This window comes from Elgaria multicarinata, chromosome 3 (genome assembly GCF_023053635.1).
Source record: "Elgaria multicarinata webbii isolate HBS135686 ecotype San Diego chromosome 3, rElgMul1.1.pri, whole genome shotgun sequence".
Classification (NCBI taxonomy): domain Eukaryota; kingdom Metazoa; phylum Chordata; class Lepidosauria; order Squamata; family Anguidae; genus Elgaria; species Elgaria multicarinata.
Genome location: NC_086173.1, coordinates 123,876,481 through 123,898,887, shown reverse-complemented (window position 1 = coordinate 123,898,887; position 22,407 = coordinate 123,876,481). Strand labels below are relative to the sequence as shown.

The following is a 22,407-nucleotide window of genomic DNA, read 5'->3' as shown; positions in this document are numbered from 1 at the left end:
AGCCTGTCTGGCGTCCTATCTGGAATACTACTGGACATCAGTTGCACAGGAGTCCTATCTAAAAACACCCCTATTATTTATTTATTGCATTTTTATACCGCCCAATAGCCGAAGCTCTCTGGGCAGTTCACAAAAATTAAAACCATTCAAAGTATAAAACAACAGTATAAAAACATGATATAAAATGCAATATAAAAGCACAACCAGGATAAAATCAGCAGCAGTGCAAAAATTTATTTATTTGAAATACAAATTTAAAATACAAATTTAAAACCGCCAAGTTAAAATTAATTTATAGACTGTTAAAATACTGAGAGAATAAAAAGGTCTTCACCTAGCGTCTGAAAGAATATAGGTGAACCTCTTAGGGAGCTCATTCCACAGCCGGGGTGCCACAGCAGAGAAGGCCCTCCTCCCGATAGCCACCTGCCTCACTTCCTTTGGCAGGGGCTCATGGAGAAGAACCCTGGCAGGTACATATGGGACATCATAGACATCAGTTGCACAGAAATACATACAAATATTACAGCACACTTTTGATCAGTAATCTTAAGGTTTCATAAGCTGCACAGTATTTCAAATTTTAAGAGATATCATCTGTTATCATACTTATAACATAGGTTAAAATGCACTTATCACGTAGGTCAGTGTAGGACATGCACACCACTATAACCCAGAAGGGCTAATCAATACTGCTCCCTCGACAGTGGTTGCCATGATCCCTAAATCATATGATAGTACAGCAACACTTCTTAGGATAATCCTCTGCATACACATTGTGTTCATTTCCGTAAACAAAATAAGAGTAGGATTTCCCATGCCACTCATATTCCACCTTGGTAAGAAATATCAGTTCAATTGTTTGTCTCTGTAAAAAGACAAGGAAGATTAATTTTAGGGTTGAAACAGCGATGTACAATTTATAGAAATATTCAAACCTAGATGAATTTTCCTTCCGACCTACTGCTTAAGTCAACCAAGCCAATCGAGGCCTACTTACAAAGTTACGTTATTTTTCTTAATTCTTCTAGCATTGAATTGACATTCCTTCTTTGACACATGGCCTGTCAATCACTTCCTATTATTATTTTTATTTATTTATTTATTTCATTTCATTTCTATACCATCCAATAGTCGAAGCTATTGGTTTATAACAATTCAACTTAGGGAGCTGCCACAGTTGCTTCATTTGTAAACCAGATTGAAAAATATCCCAAGCCTTCAGTGTTTTATGAGAATTGTATGAGCTTCAGATTGATTTACATTCTTTGGCGTGACAGACATAAATCAATTAAGTTCTATTGTCCCAGCCCATAGAAGGGAACAGTTGGAGGGGAAATGACACAAAACACCATTAGCAAAATAGTGGTAGCGTTACATCTCCCCTCCAGTGCAACAGGGAAATGGGGTTCCAAATTATTCATGTGCGGCAAACTGATCTGAACGCTGCTGCAGGAACAAGGCAAGTTTAAAATGTTCAAGAGGCCAGTGTGTGGAATCTTGTGTTTCAAACATGCAGAACTAGTCCCCTGCTGAGATTTCTAGACGGCATCATATGCCTATCTCCTATTAAAATCCAGCCGCCCTTTGCGGAAAAGGACTTTTTTTTTGTGCTGATGGCTTTCATTCCCCGAGAGCATGGATGGGAACTTCAAGACCACGGAAGCTCCCATCTGGCCAGCAGGTCTCTTTGGAGTCCTCCAGTGGGTGGGGCTTGTCTGCCATGTTTTTTCCCCCTGCAGTTTTTGGGTTAACTCCCTCCCTCGAATGAATTCTCACTTTTTATCTTTCTCCTGATGTCAGATCTAGTTTGGTCCTTAGCTCCACAGCCATTCATATAGCCATATTCCCATGATTACCATCATGTGAGATATGGTTTCTTTGTTGAGACCATGAGATGTATTTTTAAAGTGGTTTTTAATATTTACTTCTTTTTACTGTAGCTACTTTGTATGCTGATTTGAAGAACTACAGAGGTGGGGTAACAATATTCTAAATACATTATTTTCAAGTTTTAGCATTGACTTTGTAATTCATTTCATAATAGCAATGTTTTAGAATTCTGTGTGATGTGGATCATATACGTTTTTATCTCAACAACGCAGCACGGTGGTGGACCATGGCCTTGAGGGTTTTGTTAATTTTCACTGCACTCACCTGCCGCAATATCCGAGTTGTGGATCCAAACTGAGTCATATGTTGTTCAACAGCATTCCGAGAGGCTTTATTGATGTCACTTTGAGGAAAACTAATCACTGGATGTACCTATGAAAATACACACTTTTAAGACATTCAAACACAAACAGAAGTCCAGGCCAGTGAAACATAATGGGCTGATAGTGATATATATCACAAACTGTGACTGATCCTTAAAATGCAGTTAAAAGGACCAGAGGAAGGGCCTCTGTTTCATTATACCCAAGCAAGTAAAACAGGAAAAAAAAAAACCAAAAATGGTCCAAACATGCAGGATGATACAAGCCAGACCACTTCTAGGCTACTAGATGAAGTCCAGTCCACCCCGTCTCATTTAATAAAATGGCTGCTCACTATGAACAGCAGACCTAAATTCAAGAGTTTAATTTTCTCTAGCTTGAGACATTCCCCAGGCTGTAGGTTGGGTTTGCACTTCTGTGCTGGACTGCCCCAGTAGCCAAAACAAACCTTAGCATTTCCCTCCATAGCTGAAGATGCCTTTGGTTGCCTTTTGGGAACTGGGATGCTGAAGTGAGCCATGCACCTCAGTAGCCCAGCACCAAAACAATCCTCCCATCCCCTCTCCAATTCCAAGTTAGGCAGTGTACATCAATGTGACTTCAGTAAGCGTGACTAACTTTAAGTCTCACTTAATTTGATGGCTCTACTTTTAGTTATGACTTAGTCTAGATCCAATCCTCCCCTGCAAAAATTACACTGGCCTGCACAAATGGGATGACCTCTTCACCACTCCAACTCAGGAGAGGAGAGTGAGAGATTGTCCCTTAAGCTGAGCCAGAGAGGCAGCATGAGATCAGGAACAACAGGAAGGGTGGGGGAAGTCATGCCTTCCTTCCACAAGATTTTTTTTGGCTACTAAGGCCAGCAAAAATCTGTGGAACCGTTATGATGATGCTGATTTAGGAAATGTATACCCCTCTCCTCAGTGAACAGTATGATCTTACTGAAGCAAAACAATTGTTCTCAAAAATCAGTCCAGTGAATTCGAAAGTTGTTTTGAGAAAAAGGACTTGAAGTGTGCTGTCCTTAACATGTGGTCTATAATCTTTACTTGTATGTATTAGTTATTTCCCCCATTTTTCCATATGCTGGATTATCCAATTCTGTAAATGTGCTTGATATTTGTAAGGCAGCATCTAGCCTGTAACTCCTTGATATTCAATTGATGAATGCACACCATCATTGTTCAGGGGACGGACCTGTATTTTTCTTTGTCTTGAAATACATCTAAACATGTTTCTTACGAACTACAGAAGAGCAAGTGGGTAAAAGAAGAAGAGCATGTTGCAGAAATTCCCTTCTAGGGATTTGGATCTCTAGAAGGAAACTTCTTTAATCCGTCTTTCTTCTAGTGCCTTAGATACGAGAAAGAACAGTATTGGGCCCAGAACACTGGTTTCAAATCAGATAGTGACCCTGTTCAGATGACACGCTAAGACACAGCGGTTAAGCAATTTGAGCTAAACATTATGGCTGAGTGTGTCATATGAACCATTCCTAACCATGGTGGCTACATAACCACACTCACTAATCATTTGCTGCAAAAGGGTTACTGTCAGGATTGGTACTATTGTTGAGTGCTTACAGGACCCAGGTCCATGCTCAAAGGGCTGCTCTGTTGCAGAGTGCTAGCAGAACTCAGGCCCTGGCCAGCAGCATTTCATGGTGGGTTAATTCAGTGCAGCTGGAAGCAGCTAGAGTCAGGGCTATTTAGGACCAACATCATGGCTCCAGGTTTTGCTACAGCAACCTTTTCTGTGGTGCTCAGCTCCTGTTCCCATGTGCCTTGTTTCCTGATGCCTTGTTTGTTCCTGACCTTGGACTACTCTCTGGACTATGCTACTGCTCTTGCCTCTGCCATGCCTTGTTTGTTTGGACCTTGGACTGTGCCCTGGACCACACCCTTGCTTTTGGCCCTCTCTGGGTGCAGGTTTTGAACCCTTTTGCTTTTGAACCCTTGCTAGGCCCTGGACTTGCTACTACCGCTGGCCCTGTTGAACTCTGGTCTCTGCCGCCCGGTTGCCCCTGGAACCTCGCTCCTACCATGTTGTGGTTGTACAAGTAAACTGGTCTATCTCAGGAAGCTTGTGTGTGTTAGTCTCTGTACACCTTTGCGGTCCAGGCACCCAGTCTGTGCTCCCAGCTACCCATGCCCTGGACTGTTACAGTTAGCAACCTAACAATGCCCTAGCGTGTCATCTTTTAACTTTTGTGAACTGCCCAGAGAGCTTCGGCTGTGGGGCAGTATATAAATGTAATAAATAAATAAATAAATTTGAAGAGGCCCATTATGGCTTAGCATGTTTTGTGAACCATTTCTAACCATGGTGGCTACATAATCATGGATTAAGCACACTGACCAATCATTTGCTGCAAAAGGGTTAACGGCCTAACCATGGCTTAGCAGTTGTCCAAAAAGGCCCATTTTGAACTTCAACTCCCATCAAGCCTAGCCAGCATAACCAATGGACAGGAATGCTGGAAGTTATAGTCCAAACATCAGGACAGCATAAGGTTGGAGAAGGCTCATCCAGAGGGTTGGATCCAAAGGAACTTCCTCCACCAAAGGAACCATCTTCCCCTCTTGGAGGAAGCTCCTCTGGACTATTACTTTTTTTTTTAATCTCACCTAATCTTACAAAGCTCTGGGTGACTTACCAAAATGTCATGTATTTTTGGTTGAAAACCAATGTATTTTTGGTTGAATATAAGGTTTTTACTCTTAGAAAGAATAGGATGGATGAAATATGAATGGGAGAGGACACCTGGGTACACTGATAATCTGAGGAAGGGAATTATTTGCCAGTATTCAAGTTGGCTCTCTTTCAGTCCTGCCCATTTGGGTATTTTGCTTTTGCAGAAAGTGTATCATTACCATATACTCCTCATTGACAAACAACTTCTTTCCATTAACTTCTTTGAAGAGTTCAGTAGGAAACCCAGTTCTTTGATCTACCAGGTATTCAAAAATATTATTCTTCCTATGAAGGAAAAAAAGCACATATTGCAACAACCACTTTTTGCCTCTTATTTTCATAGCACATCAACAACCAACTCAACCCAAACCCTCTCTGCTGTGCAACATGGGGTGTAACCTCCGCAGTTCAGAAATGTTGTATCTCCACACACATAGTTGTGCTTTGTATTCCTGTTGACATTACTGACACTTCAGCTCAAGAAAACATGCACATTCCTACCTGACTGCCCAGACACTGCCCAGTCAGCAAAGCCACAAGACCTGTGAAGTGGCCAATCCAGAGCCTTGGTGGGGAATGAGGCCCAATCCTGAGGTGTTCCTACCCACCAGACAAGTCAATAAGACTCAGATATCAGCTGGCATGTTTTGTTTTGCATCCCGGTAGCTACTTACCTCCCGTGTACACCTCTTGCCATATACAATCAGGTAGCTTTTACTCAGTCAGGTAGCAAGGAACATTACTAAGTTTCCCTTTTATTCCCCATAGTCAAATTATTGTTCCATTTATTCTGCCCCATCCAGAGTTCAATCACTGGGTCCTTATAACTCTGTCATCTTTTCAACATCAGGCTTATGAAAGAGACAGAAAGGTGGAGGTGGAAGGGACTTCCCTTTGCCAAATAAGGAAGCGTATAAGATTTTAGTGGGTCCTAAGGTTCTTATTGTTGATTGTATAAAATTGTTTTATGTGTGTATATGGTTTTACGTAAAGTTATTATATTGTATTTTTACCATTTTAATGTTTGTAAACCACCCAAAGAGCTTTAGCTATTGGATTGTATAGAAATGTAAAAAAAAAATGAAATTGAATGAATGCCTTATACACCCAACCCCAAGAGAAAACTTTGCCTGCTGGTTAAGCGCCCACTAAGTCCAAAGTCAGGTTCTATATATAATTTGCGCTCCCTACTTGTATTTTCGGTGCCTTCCAGGGACTGTGATCTCGTTGTTGGTTTGAGTCCAATGGTAGTGATCAAGCAGGGAATCTAGAGCATTGGGAAGCTTCTGCCAAGCTCAACTACTCTGGCCACCTCTCTAAATATTGGTGGGACTCCTTAGCTAATTCCTTCCCTTGCCTCTTTTTCCTGTCTCCTTGCTTTGCCTGCCCTGTATTTATTATTTTCTTCCATGGACTCAGGGTCTACGGAGAATGCCTGTTTTCAAGGCTCTCCATTCAAATGAACCATAGTAAAGTGGCTCTGGGATCGCCAACATCTAAGCTTCCATTTGGCTTTGCTATCATTACCATTCAAAATCCTGCTACGTTAAATTATCAGAAGACCAGGGCGGTCACCCAATTTTTGGTTTGTAGCCAACCCTCACGCCCCTGCCAATCAGCACTGGTTCAAATGCTGTAGGGAAGATGCATGTGCGTAAGTTTGTTATGGATACAATCTGTTAAAAAAAAAAGATCAGCTATTTGAGGTATTTTGGGGCTTGAGAAGTAGCTCTTCCCTACTTTGTTGAAGTACATAATTCTGCTGTGTGAACATGGCACCCCTGATAAAGGTCAATCAGTCCCACATTTATCATTAGACATATTTGTGTGGACATTAGCATAATGCTTGAATATAACCAACAATAGCATCAGTCCGACCAATGTCTCATCTAGTCCTGTACAGCCAACTGATTGACAATGAGATCTCAAGCCCAGCCAACTTCCCTAGCACCAGCACTGGAGATCCTTTGGCTTGTGAGCTGAACTATACGTGCAAAGCAGGCAACAAAGACAACCGCTCAGACATTCAGAATTGGCCTCTCTTCCAGCAAATTGTATTTCATCAAGACTTGCCATTCAACTTGCAGCTCAATAAATGACAGCAGCTGTCCTCTTCCTTTGCAGTCTGGGCATGCTTTTGTTCCCAGACCAGAACAACTATTGCATCTGTGAAGAAAACATGATGGAGAGGAAACATCAACACGATTCTCAATATCTATTGAGATACGGGTATTTAACAAGAACAAATCCATAAAGCAGCCTTCCCCAACCTGGTGTCCTCCAGATTTCTTGGACTACAACTCCCATAATCCACCCCAGCCAGCATAGCTGGAAGGCAACAGGACAGAGAAGCCAGCTGTAGCACATTTACTACTTGGTTTAAAGCCAGCTATCCTGAGTCATCCCACTGAAGACATTTAAGTTTATTTAGTTTATGCAGTTTGAGCACATTTCCCCACTTTAAAAGTAGCTCTTCTTTTAAATCTGCTGTGTACAGTCCACACCTCTTAGTCCCACTTTCATCATTACATACATATACATGTGAGTGCACAAAGGAATTCTGGTCATGCTGACCAAGAAATGATCACGAGGATTTGCTAACTTCTAGTTTAATATAGGATGAGGAGGTTACTGAAGTGTCCTTTAAGTTTCACACACACTCAGTTGGAAGGGCAAGTATGCAGAGATCATTGTGGAAAAGTGTAGATATCAATGTGTTAATAGAGCGAAGGGACAATAGTGATCCTAGATCAGTTTCTTTTATATTTTTGTTGAACTTTATGCTTGAAAGGGAGCAGAAATGACTGTTTGGGCTTGACAAATCCCTTTGATTTCTTCCCCATTTCCTTCATTCCCCAATCCCAGCAGCAACAACGAATAAATGGTACTGATAAATAACCTCTCTGTTTGAACTAAGGAACTTGGAAGTCCCTGTATAACTAAGATGGGCAGAGGAAAGCATGCACCTAGTAAGATACTTAGAAGTAAACAGGCCATGCGAAAGAAGGCACTTTAGTGCCCAAGGTATAATTTGTTAAAAGAACTGGATCCATGGAAGGGAACTGTTTTATTCCTTCTTTCCTCCAGCAGCTTCAATATGAGAAAGAACAGTTAAGTCCTTCCTCACCAACAGTTCTTCAACTCTGGGCAGATGGAAGAAATCTTAGCTGCCTTCTTGTTTAGCTTTTCAGTTGGGTAATGGCACCATCTGCTGGACTTGGGGACACATAACAAGTGGAACTTAGTCATCTTTTCCAGTATGGTCACTGCCAGAGCGATGCCAAGCCTCCTGCTACTACCTGCTGATACTTAACATAACATGCACAGCTAGACACATACACGGTGTGGCAGGCTTCCCCCTCACCCCCAGTATCTCACCTAGCCATGACCTATAGGCTGGACATGGTTTTCTCACATTGTGCAACATTCACAACCCACATTGCAAAAATAAAAAATGAATAGGTCTGACATCAGCTCACTCACATGCTAGATCCAGTTCCTGAGCATGTTGTGCACTTTTTGTCGCTCAGCCGGACACCTCTTCCATTACATACCCAACACTCTTTCTGTTTTAAATGGAAAAGCCAGAAATAAATGGGGTTTCTCCAAACAATTTTTTGTTTTGCTCATCTTTAGAAAGGTACCACTCTTTCTGTCTGCAGCGGTTTTAAGTTAACTATGCAAGTATTCAGGAGGGGAGTGTGCAAGTATTCAGTAACTATGTATTCAGAGTGTGCAAGTATTCAGGAGGGAAGTACTTAACTGTGGGTCCCTTTTTTGTCCATATGAAGGATTGTAGTTTAACACTACGTTTTGTTCAAAATAACTTCAAACCGTGAACAAAAATGACAGGCTGTGTTTAAGGGAAATTAAAAGAAAAACCTGGCAGGTCAAGAGGAAGGGGACAAAGGGGAGAGTGTGAACCCAATGCCTGCTGCAGCTTGAGAACCACTGCTCCTTGGGGCAGAAGGCGGCTTTGGACAAATAACACTATTTCCTGAAACTCATTAAATCTGACCCTAATTTTAAGTATGAGACAAAGCCCACTTTGTCCTGCTGAAAAATTCAGATGTCTCCCATCAAATACAGAGGACCTACTTCCTCAACTTTGCTTGCTGACCTGCTAGTCTAGAACCCAGCACCATGTACAAACTGCTCTACTGATTCAGAGAACAGACCCAAGTACTCATAAGAGTTCCTAAGGTGATCAAATATAAACAGCTGGTTGGCTCTGACCTCCGAGTGGAGAAATTAACACCAGTGGATGCTGGTGGCTCCCATGTCAGATGTGTGTGTGAACCCACTCCAGGTTTCAATCAGAATCCCAAAGGAGCTGTCCAAGGTGCTGGGGACCCCATTCCCAAAATGGGTTTGGCACCTTGGAGAGCTCCTTTATAGTTCTGACTGAAACCCAGAGTGGATTCACCGGCCCACTGACATCGAAGCCACCAGCCTTTCCTTCTGCTTTCTTAGTACTAAATAAAAGTAGAAAGGAATTTCTTTCTTCTTAACAAGATCTGCACATGATACCCAGTTCCATAAACCCATGAAGCCAAATCTATGATGGTACGGAGCCAGCTGTTCCCAACAATGGGACTGATTCTATCATTGATTCCACCAGAGTTCATCCCATTCTATACCTAGGAAGCATGTAAAACTTGAGACATTAAAGTTCGTTTGTTTTTCTAAATTGATAGATCAAGAATCAAAGTTTATTGAGAATTTTCAATTGACTGATAGATGGATATTACCTATGTTATTATTTTTGATGGTGTAGCAACTTTAATTTTTAATTTGAGCTTATATTTATCATGTGCATAGTTGTGTAGTAACTTTAATGTATTTTGAGCCTTCAAGTATGGATGGAAACATTGTGTGTGTGTATGTGTGTAATAAATAACCCTACATCCAGCACAATGACTTTATCAAAGTTTAATTGATTTAAGAACATAAGAAGAGACGTGCTGGATCAGACCAAGGGTCCATCTAGTCCAGCACTCTGTTCACACAGTGGCCAACCAGCTGTTAACCAGGGATCAGCAAAGGAGGCCATGGGTTCAAGAGCACCTTCACACCCATGTTCCCCAGCAACTGTCATATATAGGTTTATAGCCTACAACTTTTCTGGTTTGTATTTCTGGGATTCCAGTAAAATGTGACAAGAAATATAATTTCTTTCCCCACCCCTGCAAGAGAATCTGCCCTTCATTTTCTCATCTATTTCATGAACGTCCTTTGAAATAAACTGGAATCAAGACATTTTCCTTACACTTACCCTAGAGAGGCCATGGCATTCACTGCAGGGACGTCTACCAGAGCATCCACACGTTTGGCATCCCTTCAAATCAAAGAAAGGAGCATTAAAAATGGAGTCAACTGCTTTTATGCAGGTCTAGTTTATGCAGGAGATACCAAGTGTATTCATTTGTTTATTAATGCTTTCATGCCACTTAAGAGGATAAATTCTTTATGCAGTTTTAGAGATAAGATCTCTAAGTTTCTCAGTGTCAGTGCGGGCCATTTGCATTAGGAATACTGATTTTCCATTTTGTTTTCTGTAACCATATTCAGTCCTCTCAATTCTATCCAGAACTCTGCCATCAAAGTTATCAAATTACCTTGTTGTTCAGGCCAGGTGATGGCCTTCCAAAATCTCTATTTACTATTTGATTTGATTTGTGCCCTACTTTGCTGCCAAGGAAATGCTGCTAAAGGTGGCTAACAATCAGAGGAATAAAACATTTAAACTAAGCACTTGGTTAAACCAGAAATAAAATAATAATAAAACAAATACATTGGGAGAGTAATCCTATGGCCACTAGATAGCATCTAGGTGTTTTACGATAGTTCAGATTCCTCGATCCGAGGCTGGACACAGCACTCCAACCTTGGACCCATGGGTCCAAGCTGCCAGCCCCCTCCCCCTTGCAGTCAGCATGGAGAGCACTGTTCTGGCTGCCTCTCTCTGCGTCCTCAGAGGAGGGAAAGGAGCCAGTTCTGTGGATGGGGAGGGTATGAGGGAAGCCAGGATATGAGCTATCCTCAGCCCTCCCCAGACAACTCTCCCCCTCCGTAGAGCCCTAGATAGATGGGCAGAGCAGGAGAAGTGTGGAGGCGAAGGTTCGCATAGGAGGCCTATCAGCCTCTGAGTTCAGAGGCTGACATGATTCCCGAAAGGATTGCACCCTAAAACACATTAAAAACACACACACACCACACAATGATAATAGAACAGAAACAGGATCCAATCCAACAGACCAGCTTACATGCTAAAGGCCTGCTGGAATAGCACTGTGGTCATATAAATCTTGACAGAGCATTGTTCTTGTTATAATTGGAAAGATATCTTTGCTATCTTTTTCTGTTCGTACTGGAGTTGATACTTTGTGAAGATTTTTTTTTTTAAGGGCTTCATGAATAAAGACTTCTTTGCCTGCCGGCAGAAGGACATCATAGAGGGAGCCGACCAAGGCTCATTTGGCAGGGAATTCCACTGCGTGGGAGAAGCCACCAAGGCCTTCTCTCACATCACAATCAAACACACCTCTGAAAGCAGTGGTACTGAAAGGAGGGCCTTCAACAACGATTGCAAAACCTGGGCAGGCTCATATGGGAGAAGGCAACAACGCTTCATTTTTTCTTTGATACTGTTTTTCTATCCTATTATGGCCCTGCCCATGACATTTGCTCCTCGAATTCTATCACCCAGAATAGCTCAAAAGGCCTCCTTTCCCAAGGCCAGCCAAAATTTGTAAGGCTCTGTAAATCATCGTATACATTCATATATTAGCTCTGTACCTTTACTGACGATGTGTGAGGCACTTTGGTTCTCTTGATGTGATCTCTGAACATGTCAGGAATTTCCATTCTTATATCCCAAGGCAAAGGAGGTACACCGCACAGATAGGAATCGACCCCTTCACCTGCAGTAGAAGAAAGCAGAACTGGGCCATTTTTGGAAAGTTGCAGTTACGTCATGTCACCGTCTGGGCTGGCCCAAGAAAAACTAATTTGCAATCATCATTACAGCTATTTAGTATTAGAAAATCAACTATTCAAGGGCAAACTACATGGCAAATGTCATGTCTAGTCTGACCCTTTGACCTTTATAGGTAAAGGATCACCAATATTTAGCTAGAACTTCACAGTGGTGTTCCAGGTCTCTGCAATTGCTTCTTCCTGACTACTGTTATCGCTGCATAACAGGATTAATATATTACATTAATTCCCAGGTTTTTTTTTTTATAACTGCACCTTGATATCTCAGAAGGAATTAAGCCTTTACTATCTTCTAATACAAGTATGCACTGGAGTGACTTCTAGGAAGCCAACTTACCATTGTAAGGTAGCTCTTACCATTGTAAGGTTCTGATTTCCATGCAGTGGACCTTGATTCAGTGAAGGTCTCCAAACGATACTAAGAAACCATTTTCAAGAATGAAATGAAAAACAGTTCAGTCTCAATTAAGAAAAAAACCCTGCATTCTGCAATATTCTTTCCGTTTGATTTTTCTTGCAGGTCCCTTAAACCAGCCTTCCTAACTTGGTACCCTCTAGACATGTTGGACTGCTACTCCCATAGTTCCCAAGCCAACATGGCCACTGGCCACACTGGCTGAGAATGATGGTACCTGCAGTCCAACGTATCTGGAAGGCACCAAGGTGGGAAAAACTGCCTTAAACAACTACCAACCAAGGCAATCTCCTGAAACACAGCAGCAGCGCAACAGAACACCCAGCAATATATGAAGTTCTCAATCCAAGTGAGAACCAGTGAGGTGGGTTTTCTGGAAAATTTTGAAATGGAAAACTTTCCAATGCAAATTTGGTTTGTTTGCATTGCATTGGTCATTTCAATGTTTTCAGTTTGCATTGGAAAATGTTCTGATGCCCCAGAGCTAGGGTGGCAACCTGTGTTCCTCCTACAACTCCAATTATCCTTCACTATTGGGTATGCTGGCTAGGCTGATGGAAATCAAGGTGTGTGGTCTTTCACCTGTGCCCACCCTGTTTTGCTTTAAGCCCCTTCTATTATAAATTAAAGCTTCTGTAGCAATTTAATCAAAGCTTCTGCAACTACAAGATATTAAGTAACACTTGCTCAACCAAACTGAAACATTAGTCACTCCCACAGACTGTGAGCCTCCCTGCGAGGACAGGAAGGGTAGTAACCACAAATGAACAGATTGTCAGGTTTGTCAATACCCATGTATGCGTTGTTTTTCTGGCCTTAGAACTAGTGCACTCTGCACATCCATAAGAGCCATGCCTATCATTGGTTGAAAAGCTTACCTGGTACGGTTTCAGGATTGGTGTATTGTATAAGGAAGTTCTGCTTTGTTTCTATAAGTATGAAAACCTTGCCTGAAACTATTGGGCAGTCTTTCAAATCCTCTGAGGGCTGTCACCTTGCAGAACTGCAGCACTGCTTGTAATAAACTTTCTAAAAGGAGAGAAACCGTGTCTTGGAGTTTTTGGCTGCCACTCAGTGAATCCCAATTAGAGGTAACCTGCCTTTCCAGGGTTCCTCCACAGAGCCATAGGCCAAAACATCTGGAGGGCCACAAGTCGCCCAGCCCTGTCCTAGAGAGATCTAATGTAGCATGTTTATATTACTTGTATTTAGTATACAAAGTTTTTAAAAAACATGGATCCAATGTTAATTATGTGTCCCAATAAACCACTAGTATTTGACATGAAATACTGGAGGGAGGGAATTAAAACATGTGAGTTTAAATGTTCTGTTATGTAGACATTTGATTGAAGTACTTGTAAAAGTTTGAAGACAACAGCATATACTTACACTGTTTAAATTTAAGAAGACGAAATAAGGAACTGAAAACTGCTAATGAATTTGAGCAACTCTAGGAAATGTGTGAAATATGCTGACAAGCAATCATTATTTCAACAGAGTTTAACTTTCTTCCATGAAGGTTGTGGGGCATCTTCAATTTCACTGTCACTATGTAGCAATTCCACATTTCACTCTGAGACATATAAGCAGGGGCCTGTTCACATGATCATAACATCAAAATTTATGATTAATTATCATGATTATTCAGCCAAACTAATGTATGCAAATACCCTCTTACATGGGAACAAGCCCCTCTGTATGCAATAAGACTTACTTTTGAGCAGACGAGTGTAGGATTGCATTGTCAGCTACTTTGATGTGAACTGCGCAGTAAGGTTTGGGGAATTAGAAGTGTATAATACTATTTATAGTTTGTTTAAATTTAAATTTCAACTTTCTACCCATGACACTGAAGACACCTAACAACCAGAATATAAATACATTTGGCAGGAAATGCAACAAGCAATTCAAATCTGAAACAACTCTGCACTGGCTGCTAATTTGCCACTGGGCCTAATAGAGATTGGTGGTTCTGATTTCCATGCAGCTGTGAATCCGCTCTGGGTTTCAGTCAGAATTCTAAAGGGCATCCCCAAAACGGGTTCAGCATCTCGGATAGCTCCTTTAGAGTTCTGACTGAAGAGCAAAGCAGATTCACAGCCCCACTGCAGGCCAGGTTTAAAATTTTGGTCTCAACCTATAAGGCCCTAAACATCTTGAGAACAGGATACTTGGCAGAACGCTTTCTCCCATGAAGACCTGCCCAGCCACTGCGATCATCATCAGAGCCCCTCCTGATTGTGTCACATCCTGTAGATTTCCATCTGGCGACAACCTGCAAGACGGCCTTCTCTATGGTGGCTCCCACTCTCTGGAATACCCTCCTTAGTGCAGTTTAGGTTCATGTTGATAAGTTGTTTTATTTGCCTTGGTGTTTGATGATCTGCAATGCCTGTCATTTTGATTATTAGTTGTTGGCCACTGGTTTGTTTTGCTATGATTGGGTTCACACAGCAAGATGACCCACACTGAAGAGTTGGGCTGAGTTTGGATTGTCATTGAAACATTGGTTGTCATGTTGTCTAAACCCTGCCGCAATAACAAACCATGGTTTGTTGACCACAAACAACCCGCAGTTCATTATCCATCAACAAACCATGGGTTCTCTTCAGGGTTTTTGTGGTTAAGCCATGGCTTGTTATTGCAGCTGGGTTCAGACAACATGACATCCCACATTTCAGCAACAACCCATGAGTGTGGGTTATCAAGTTGTGTGAATCTAGTGTATGTTTTAGTCATAGAGTATTCTGTATATATTGACCCAGTCTATATTTTAGTCATATTGTATTTCTCTAACATTTTTATTGTTGTATACTAGCTAGATATGCTGTGTATGTGAGGTGGTATGTAGATATCTTTAAATAAATAAAAAGAAATAACCAATATATAGCACTACTACTATATATACTACTTACTCGGTAGGTATTGAATGACTGTAGATCCTCAAACAACATCTCTCTGGCTGGGTTTTGGCTATAGCAGCATTTGCTTGCAGCATACTGGATAAAAGCTTCTTTGGCTTCATCTTCTGAAATGGCAGGAATACTGTAGAAAACAACAGAGATGAGAAAGGGAATGAGCAGGAACGAAAGCACAAACCTCTCGGGTTCCTCTAGGGCCTCAGGCCCTTCAGTTCAGAAAACTATGTTTCAAAATATGTGGCTTATGGACCACAGACTCCCTCTGCATCTGTCGTTGGGGCAGCACTGGCAGGGATGAAGAGGCAAAGGCAACCTGAACTGGCAAAAAAAGTGGAGGCAAACTCTGGCGCTCAAAAAAAAGGGAAGAAAACTGTATTGTTCTCAATACATTTCAGAGATGCCTCCTTCTTCAGGAGCTATAAATCAAACCAATAAATCGAAAGTAAGAATAATATCTTAAAGACAACACCCTCGTCCTTTTTACAACCCCTACCAGGGGTTGCCTTTGCCGGCAATAGCAAGGAAAACCCAGGGATTCTTGTGTGCTTCTGTGGGCGTGTTTGCACGTGTGTGCATGTGAGCATACATTTGTGTGTGCATATGCGTAGGCCCCTGGTGCAACCAAATCTGGCCCTTTAAGGCCAAAAAGATAAGAACATATGAAGAGCCATGCTGGATCAGTCCAAAAGTTCATCTAGACCAGCATTTTGTTCACACAGAGGCCAACTAGATGCCCATGAGAAAACCACAGGCAGAACATTAGTGCAACAGCACCCTCCTGCCCATGTTCCCCAGTAACTGGTGTATATAGGTGTACTGTTCCTGATACTGGAGATAGCAGATAGTCCCCAGGACCAGTAGTCATTGAGAGCCTTCACCTCCAGGAATTTACCCAACTCCCTTTTAAAGCCATCCAAATTGGTGACCTTCCCTACATGTCATGGTAGCGAACTACACAGTTTAACTATGCACTATGTGAAGAAGTACTTCCTTTTATCTGTGCAAGCCTGCTTTATAAAGAACCCACTCTTTTAATGAAAAGCACCCCTTATCTCTTTTTCCCATTTATTTAGCAATATGTTTTCACTCTCCTTTCCCAGAAGCGAGCAGCATATTACAATTAGTTTGTGGCAAAGGCAAAGCAAAAAATGGACTATGATCAGTGTGACTGAAAGAAGAGCATCCATCTTACTTCCAGTCTCTCAGAGCTGGGGGTGGCTGGCCTCCATGGTTAGAAACCAAGTCAGGTGGAGGAGGGAAATATTTTCCTCCTGTAAAAAAACAGGGTGAGGGTGAGAAAAGCAGTTGTTAGGATAAAGAATTGTGCCTGGTCTTAAGCAACATGCTTAAAATGTCTTTTTCAATTTTCTCCTGGCAATAACTGAAAGGGGGAAAAAATAGGCAGTTCAATTAGTGTGCTCATCCATCTTGCTTAATAATACAGCAAAAGATACTTAAGCAAGGCAAAGGGAGGTGAGGGCGGCATTAGATGGAAATACAATTGAACACAATGGTCTCTTTCAGATGTAATGTTAAACCATGGTTTAGTGTTCTGAGAAAGTGCTGCAGTGAGCCTCAGAAGCTTTTTCTTCTATTTTGGATTACCCACCGCCGGCTGAGTTGTCCAATCCCAGACAAATTATGATTAATCTTAACAATGGTTTGTTGAACAAGCCAACTTCAAGTAATAGTTTATGTAGTTTTCAACTAACTATAGTTCAGTGAACCATAGGGTTCAGATGAAACATTAAACCATGGTTAGTGTAAAATAGAAGTTGAAACTGCTGATCTCTGATTACACCAGAAAAGAGTTGGAAGCAATGAGCCAGAAGTTCATTCTTGTAACACTAAAACATGTCTTAGCATTCTGTCCAAACACAGCCATTGCCAGTGATATCATCCAAGAGGAATATCTTAACTTACATATAACTGCAACTCATGTTCATTCAAATAACAGCAACTCAAGTCCATTCAAATCCTTCATGGCTTCATACTACACATCTATTGAAACAATTTTCATGGTTGCCAGCAGTGACACGGCTGTTTACAAATGCCTTTTATCAACCTCTGCTTTAGCTCAGAAGAAAGAACATCTGGAAATTCTTTTCTGCCACAAAATCAACCAGGAGCGTTACAGCACTTTAAATACTAACAGTTATTACAGCATAAGCTTTTGTGAACTAGAGATCCCTGCAACATCTGCATCACTTTTATAAGGTACTTGCCACCATCTCCAGCTGTTGTGCCTTCATAGCCAGAGACATGGCTCATGACAGGAGGAGCAGAAGGTCCTGGAATTTGAATCAGGTCCCTGGGAGGGATGGCACCTATAACACAAAAACAAGAGAAAGGAGCGTGTTAAATACAGTTGGCTCTCAAGCATCGAATGAGCCATATGGAATCCTAAATACAGGGTTGGTTTTCTTTTTTTACCTAAGTGAAATGGTGACATTAAGAGGAATAGAAGCAGGAGACTTATTTGGCCCATTCAACAAGGAAAATCATTTCATGCAGCTGATACAGTTTTATATCAAAATGTTAATCTGGTCATAAGAGAACTTTAAGGATATGTATCTAATGCAGATGGGAACATTCATCCTAATCCAGCAGCACTAGTCACATGCAACGATTCGGAGCTTGAATCAAGTCTACCATTAGCACCGTTGAAAACGTGACAGGTAGGATTGGCTGCAAAAATAGATATAATTCTAGTTTCATCTGTAATACAATTTGTCATTTAAATATATTAGAAATGTGCTAGATAATTCATGTAATTCTCTACAATTGGTTGTTTTCTCTTGGAAGCTGAAACAAAGCTATATTGTTACTATAATATCCTTCAATTGAAACTTAGCAGTACCTTTCCCTTGATTTCAGCTAGATTTCATCAAAAATACATAAGATATTTTTAAAGAACAAGTAACTGTTGGTTTTCCTGTTAAATTAAGAGTGTACTTACCCTGAAATGCTAATCTATTCCTGATTCAGAACTATCTATGTAATTTAACAGCAGTCCTTCTATCTTTTCTTACTACTGGTGTTTAAGTTCAGAGAGCCATTGTGGTGGAGTGATTAGGGGAGTAAAACTTCAAACTTCTGCTCTCCCATAAAGCTGACTGAGAACCTTGAGCCAGTCACTATCTTATAGCCTAACTTAACTCACGAGGTTTCTGTGAGAATAACAGGGGAGGAGCATCTTTGGGTGGCACCCGAAACTTCTTGGAGGAAGGGAAGAGAAAAACGTACTAAGCAAAAAAGGATCTTGTTAGAGTTTAGTCAACTCATCCTACCCACAATTGAGGTTTCTTAGAGCATTTTCTCTACTCTGTAAATATAATGCATCCAGAATAGACAAGTAAGAATTCTAGTCTTCACAAATGGTTGTGAGACAAAACAACAACTAATTAATGATAATTACTCCAGATTAACACAGAATTCAAAGGTATAATTTTATACATGCACTGAAAATAGATGTTTTGCTAGCTATGTGGACTGGCACAAATTAAACGGCAAAATATTAAGTATTAAAACAAAATGTTCCTCACATGCAATTCTGCTTAGTATTTTGGGTTTTTTAAGAAAACAAACCATACAATCTTAACTATATAAGTAAATCCATGTAGAACTGACTCACTGAAATGAATAAGACTTAAGTTAGTCATGAGCAACTGAAGTCCCATTCATTTCATTGGGTCTACTCTAATTAGGATTATCTCTGGATATTACCCTATATATTTAATAGTGCTTACTCCCCGGTATGTGCTTTTAGGATTGAACTGCTAGGTTGCAATGCTACGTACACTTTTCCGGAAGTAAACCCCATTAAACAGAGGGGATGTTCTTTAAAGTAAACATGCATAGAATTCAGTTAACTGAGTAGATTTCAAAATGGACAAACTGGTGCAGCTATACTAAGCTTTTATACTATATAAAGCAGGATTATCAGCTACATTCTTTAGGATAACTATTGCCAATGTTGACTTAATTTTCATACCAAATGCCCATTGAGTAGGTATCTGATCAATAGTTCCATAATTCTGGTGAGCTGGTACTCTGGTAGGAGAATGAGGGAGAGAAAAATAGGTATCAATGTCGTGCAATAAAACAGAGAGATATAAATGAGAAAATTAGTTTAAATACAGCCATCGGGAAGGGCAGATACAGTGAATTTGCAAAATAGGAACCTCTATAGATGGCAGCTGTGGCCAAGTCATTCTCAGAGGGTCCATAAGGCCTGAAGAACATTAACATGTAACAAATCAAGACTGAATTGTACACGCACATTATTCTCCTACCATGAGGTAACAAAGAACCTTTTGAGTTTCCAGAACTTTTTCAAGTGGGATGCTAAGCAAAACAACAAAAGGGAAGGCGGAAGGACAACTCTGGACATTACATTGCAGGTAAAAAGCCTGTACTTTGTAACAGCCTTACAGTAGCATACCGGAGCCCTCATGCCTACTTGATGTGATAGGCATTACTAATTCCAAAACAGATATAAGGTTGTACTGAGGGCTATGGGGATGGCTGTAAGACACCTCTCATGGACATCAAGTTGGAACAATGTCTTGTAAACGAGTATTTTGGCTTACACACCAAGAATCAGGCCTACCAGATATGAGTTTGATTAGCCATGGGGTTGAGAGGTAACAGCATGTACTTGGTCCCAGGTTCAAACTCGGACAACTCCAGGTAGGACTGGGAAGCAGTGGAGGCTGGTGGCTCCACAATTCCTGGTGAGGATTCAATGCCCACTGACCTCAGAGCCACCAGCCACCACTGCTGGGAGGGACCCCCCTTCCTGAAACCCTGGAGAGCCGCTGCCAGTCATTGTCCCCCATCTAGCGCCCTGCTGGCTAAGGCTGATGGGAACTGTAGTGCAGGACCTCTGGAGGGCTCCAGTTTGGGGAAGGCTGGAGCAGCCACTCCTGAGCTCGACGGAGCAAAGGTCTGACTCCGGATAAAGGAGTTCCCTGCCTTCTTAAGGAAGAACTTGGAGCAGCCTTGGCGAGCAGCTTCTACCCCGTTCACTCCAGAGCTGCCGCAGGTGGCATCCCACAGGCCCTCCGCTTCCCCAGCAACTTTGGCGAGGAAACGGACTAGTGCTCCGTATGGGGCTGGGCGCAGCACGGGGGGATCGCGCCACTCGGCCGAAAAAGTTGACTGGGCAGGCGGCTGGGCTGCCGTCCAGAAGCGCAGCCCTCGCGGGCGGTTCAGGTCGCGCCTCCTCCTTCCCCGTTGCGCAGAAGGTGGGAAGGGGCTCACCGGATGGCCTGGCTCCCCTCCGCCATGGCTGCTCGAACGACACCACTCGAAACCGCGAGCGAACGCTTCTCGAAGGCCTTCCTCGTCGGCGCCCACGCGCCCCCGCCCCTTTCTCCCTACTTTCGCTTTCGTGTACTACTTTCTCCCAGCCTCTCTTCGCCCACTGAACTTCCCGGATTGTGAAATCCCTCCCTCCCCACCGGTGAGTTTCCTGGACAAATAGGAAGGCAAAGGGTTTTGGCTCCCTTTCCCAACCTGAAACCCTCCAGATGTGACAGACTACTGAGGACTATGGGAATTGTAGTTCAACAGGCAAGGGTGGGCAGAATGGAGATCTCCAGATGTTTGACTCCCAGAAGCTGCTGCGAGCATAGCCAGTGGTCAGGAATGCTGGGAAAGTCCCGAACATCTGGAGATCCAGTTTCTGTCCATCCCTGAGTGAAGGTTTTGAAGTGGTCCTTATTCAGGGGAAAAACACAAATCACTTTGTCAGATTGTAGGGCAGAGGCCTCTCAGTGCAGCTATTGTATTCAGTTAGGGTGCTTAGAGGGGTCGCTTGTGCCATCCCAGCCTACCAGGTGTATGTGATACCCATTTGTTTAACTGCATCTGTCACCTTTGAAACAACTGTGGGTGCTTCCAGATTGCCACATTCACAAATTTCACACGGCAACCTTGTGACACTCCCGTGTTTTCCTGCCATGTCTCCCATCGTTTTTCTCATGCAAAAAAAAAAACAGCAAAGGAGGAAAAGATGGAAGAGGAGCATCTTTTATACTGTTGTTTTATACTTTGAATGGTTTTAATTTTTGTGAACCGCCCAGAGAGCTCCGGCTATTGGGCGGTATAGAAATGTAATAAATAAATAAATAAATAAATCTTTGGGTGCTTTCAGATGGGTAATGAATGAGAGACTAGCTCTGGTGCTGTTGAAAATGGTTAAAACCTTTAATAATTCTTATTCATATGCAAAATGTTCGACGTTTCGGATTGGTTGTAATCCTACCTCAGGAGCTGCAATTAATGAAATTTATATAGTTTAAAATATCTTTGAAAAAACAGACATGGAACACAACATCTTTATCAACCCAAACTTTTAAACAGAGGTTTGTTGCTTTTATAATCAAGATATATATATATCCTTTTTTTAAAAAAATGAAATCTGCAGCAAATGGTCTTTGTTTGCGTATTAAACTTTGACTACAGAAATTATTGAATGGATATTATTATTATTATTATTATTATTATTATTTATTTATATAGCACCATCAATGTACATGGTGCTGTACAGAGTAAAACAGTAAATAGCAAGACCCTGCCGCATAGGCTTACATTCTAATTCTTACAAGGTGTGAATTGTGAAGCCTCCCAGGGGATTATTTTGTTTAAATATATATACACAGCAATTTATACTGGCCTATGCTGGAAATAATACAGCAAGCTACGTATCAAACACATTATTTGGTTCCTAGGAACTGACCTGACGCTGGAGACAGGCTGCTGAAAAACCTGTTCCTGTATGTTGGATATTCCCTGGAGCCCTTTTCTCTTCTGAGTGTTCTGCTGCGGAACTGCATCCAGTTCAAAGAGTTCGAGGAAGGATTACAACCAATCCAAAACGTCGAACATATTGCATATGAATAAGAATTATTAAAGATTTTAACCATTTTCAACAGCACCAGAGCTACTCTCATTCATTATCTGTTCAGTGGTGCCTCTTTCCCCTGCCAACTACACACACACCTGCTTTCAGATGGAGCCACTTACTGTGCAAGAGACATGCCTCATTCACAGACTTTTACTAGGGTCTACACCACATCCTCATTCTCCTGTAATCCTCCTGTGCTTCCCCCACTCCCTGTCCCACTATTTATTTATTTATTTACATTTATAG

The 22,407-nt window shown here is 41.7% G+C and overlaps 1 protein-coding gene across 2 annotated transcripts; it reads right to left on the bottom strand.

Annotated features, from left to right (window-relative positions):
• Positions 1–209: 209 nt before the first annotated feature.
• On the bottom strand, positions 210–20,628 carry LOC134395330 (protein SSUH2 homolog). Of its 2 annotated transcripts, XM_063121489.1 has the most exons (13): positions 20,514–20,628; positions 19,243–19,301; positions 17,474–17,575; positions 16,441–16,519; positions 15,243–15,372; positions 12,270–12,330; positions 11,712–11,836; positions 10,189–10,251; positions 8,397–8,479; positions 6,983–7,079; positions 5,093–5,194; positions 2,158–2,265; positions 210–868 (listed from the first exon to the last, which is right to left on the bottom strand). In XM_063121489.1, exons 1-13 carry the CDS (start codon positions 20,537–20,539, stop codon positions 728–730), a joined length of 1,176 nt encoding a protein of 391 aa, XP_062977559.1. In that variant the 5' UTR covers positions 20,540–20,628; the 3' UTR covers positions 210–727. The 2 variants fall into 2 exon arrangements, with proteins under 2 accessions (XP_062977559.1, XP_062977560.1); XM_063121490.1 differs by lacking the exons at positions 19,243–19,301; positions 20,514–20,628 and adding an exon at positions 18,208–18,294.
• Positions 20,629–22,407: the final 1,779 nt, after the last annotated feature.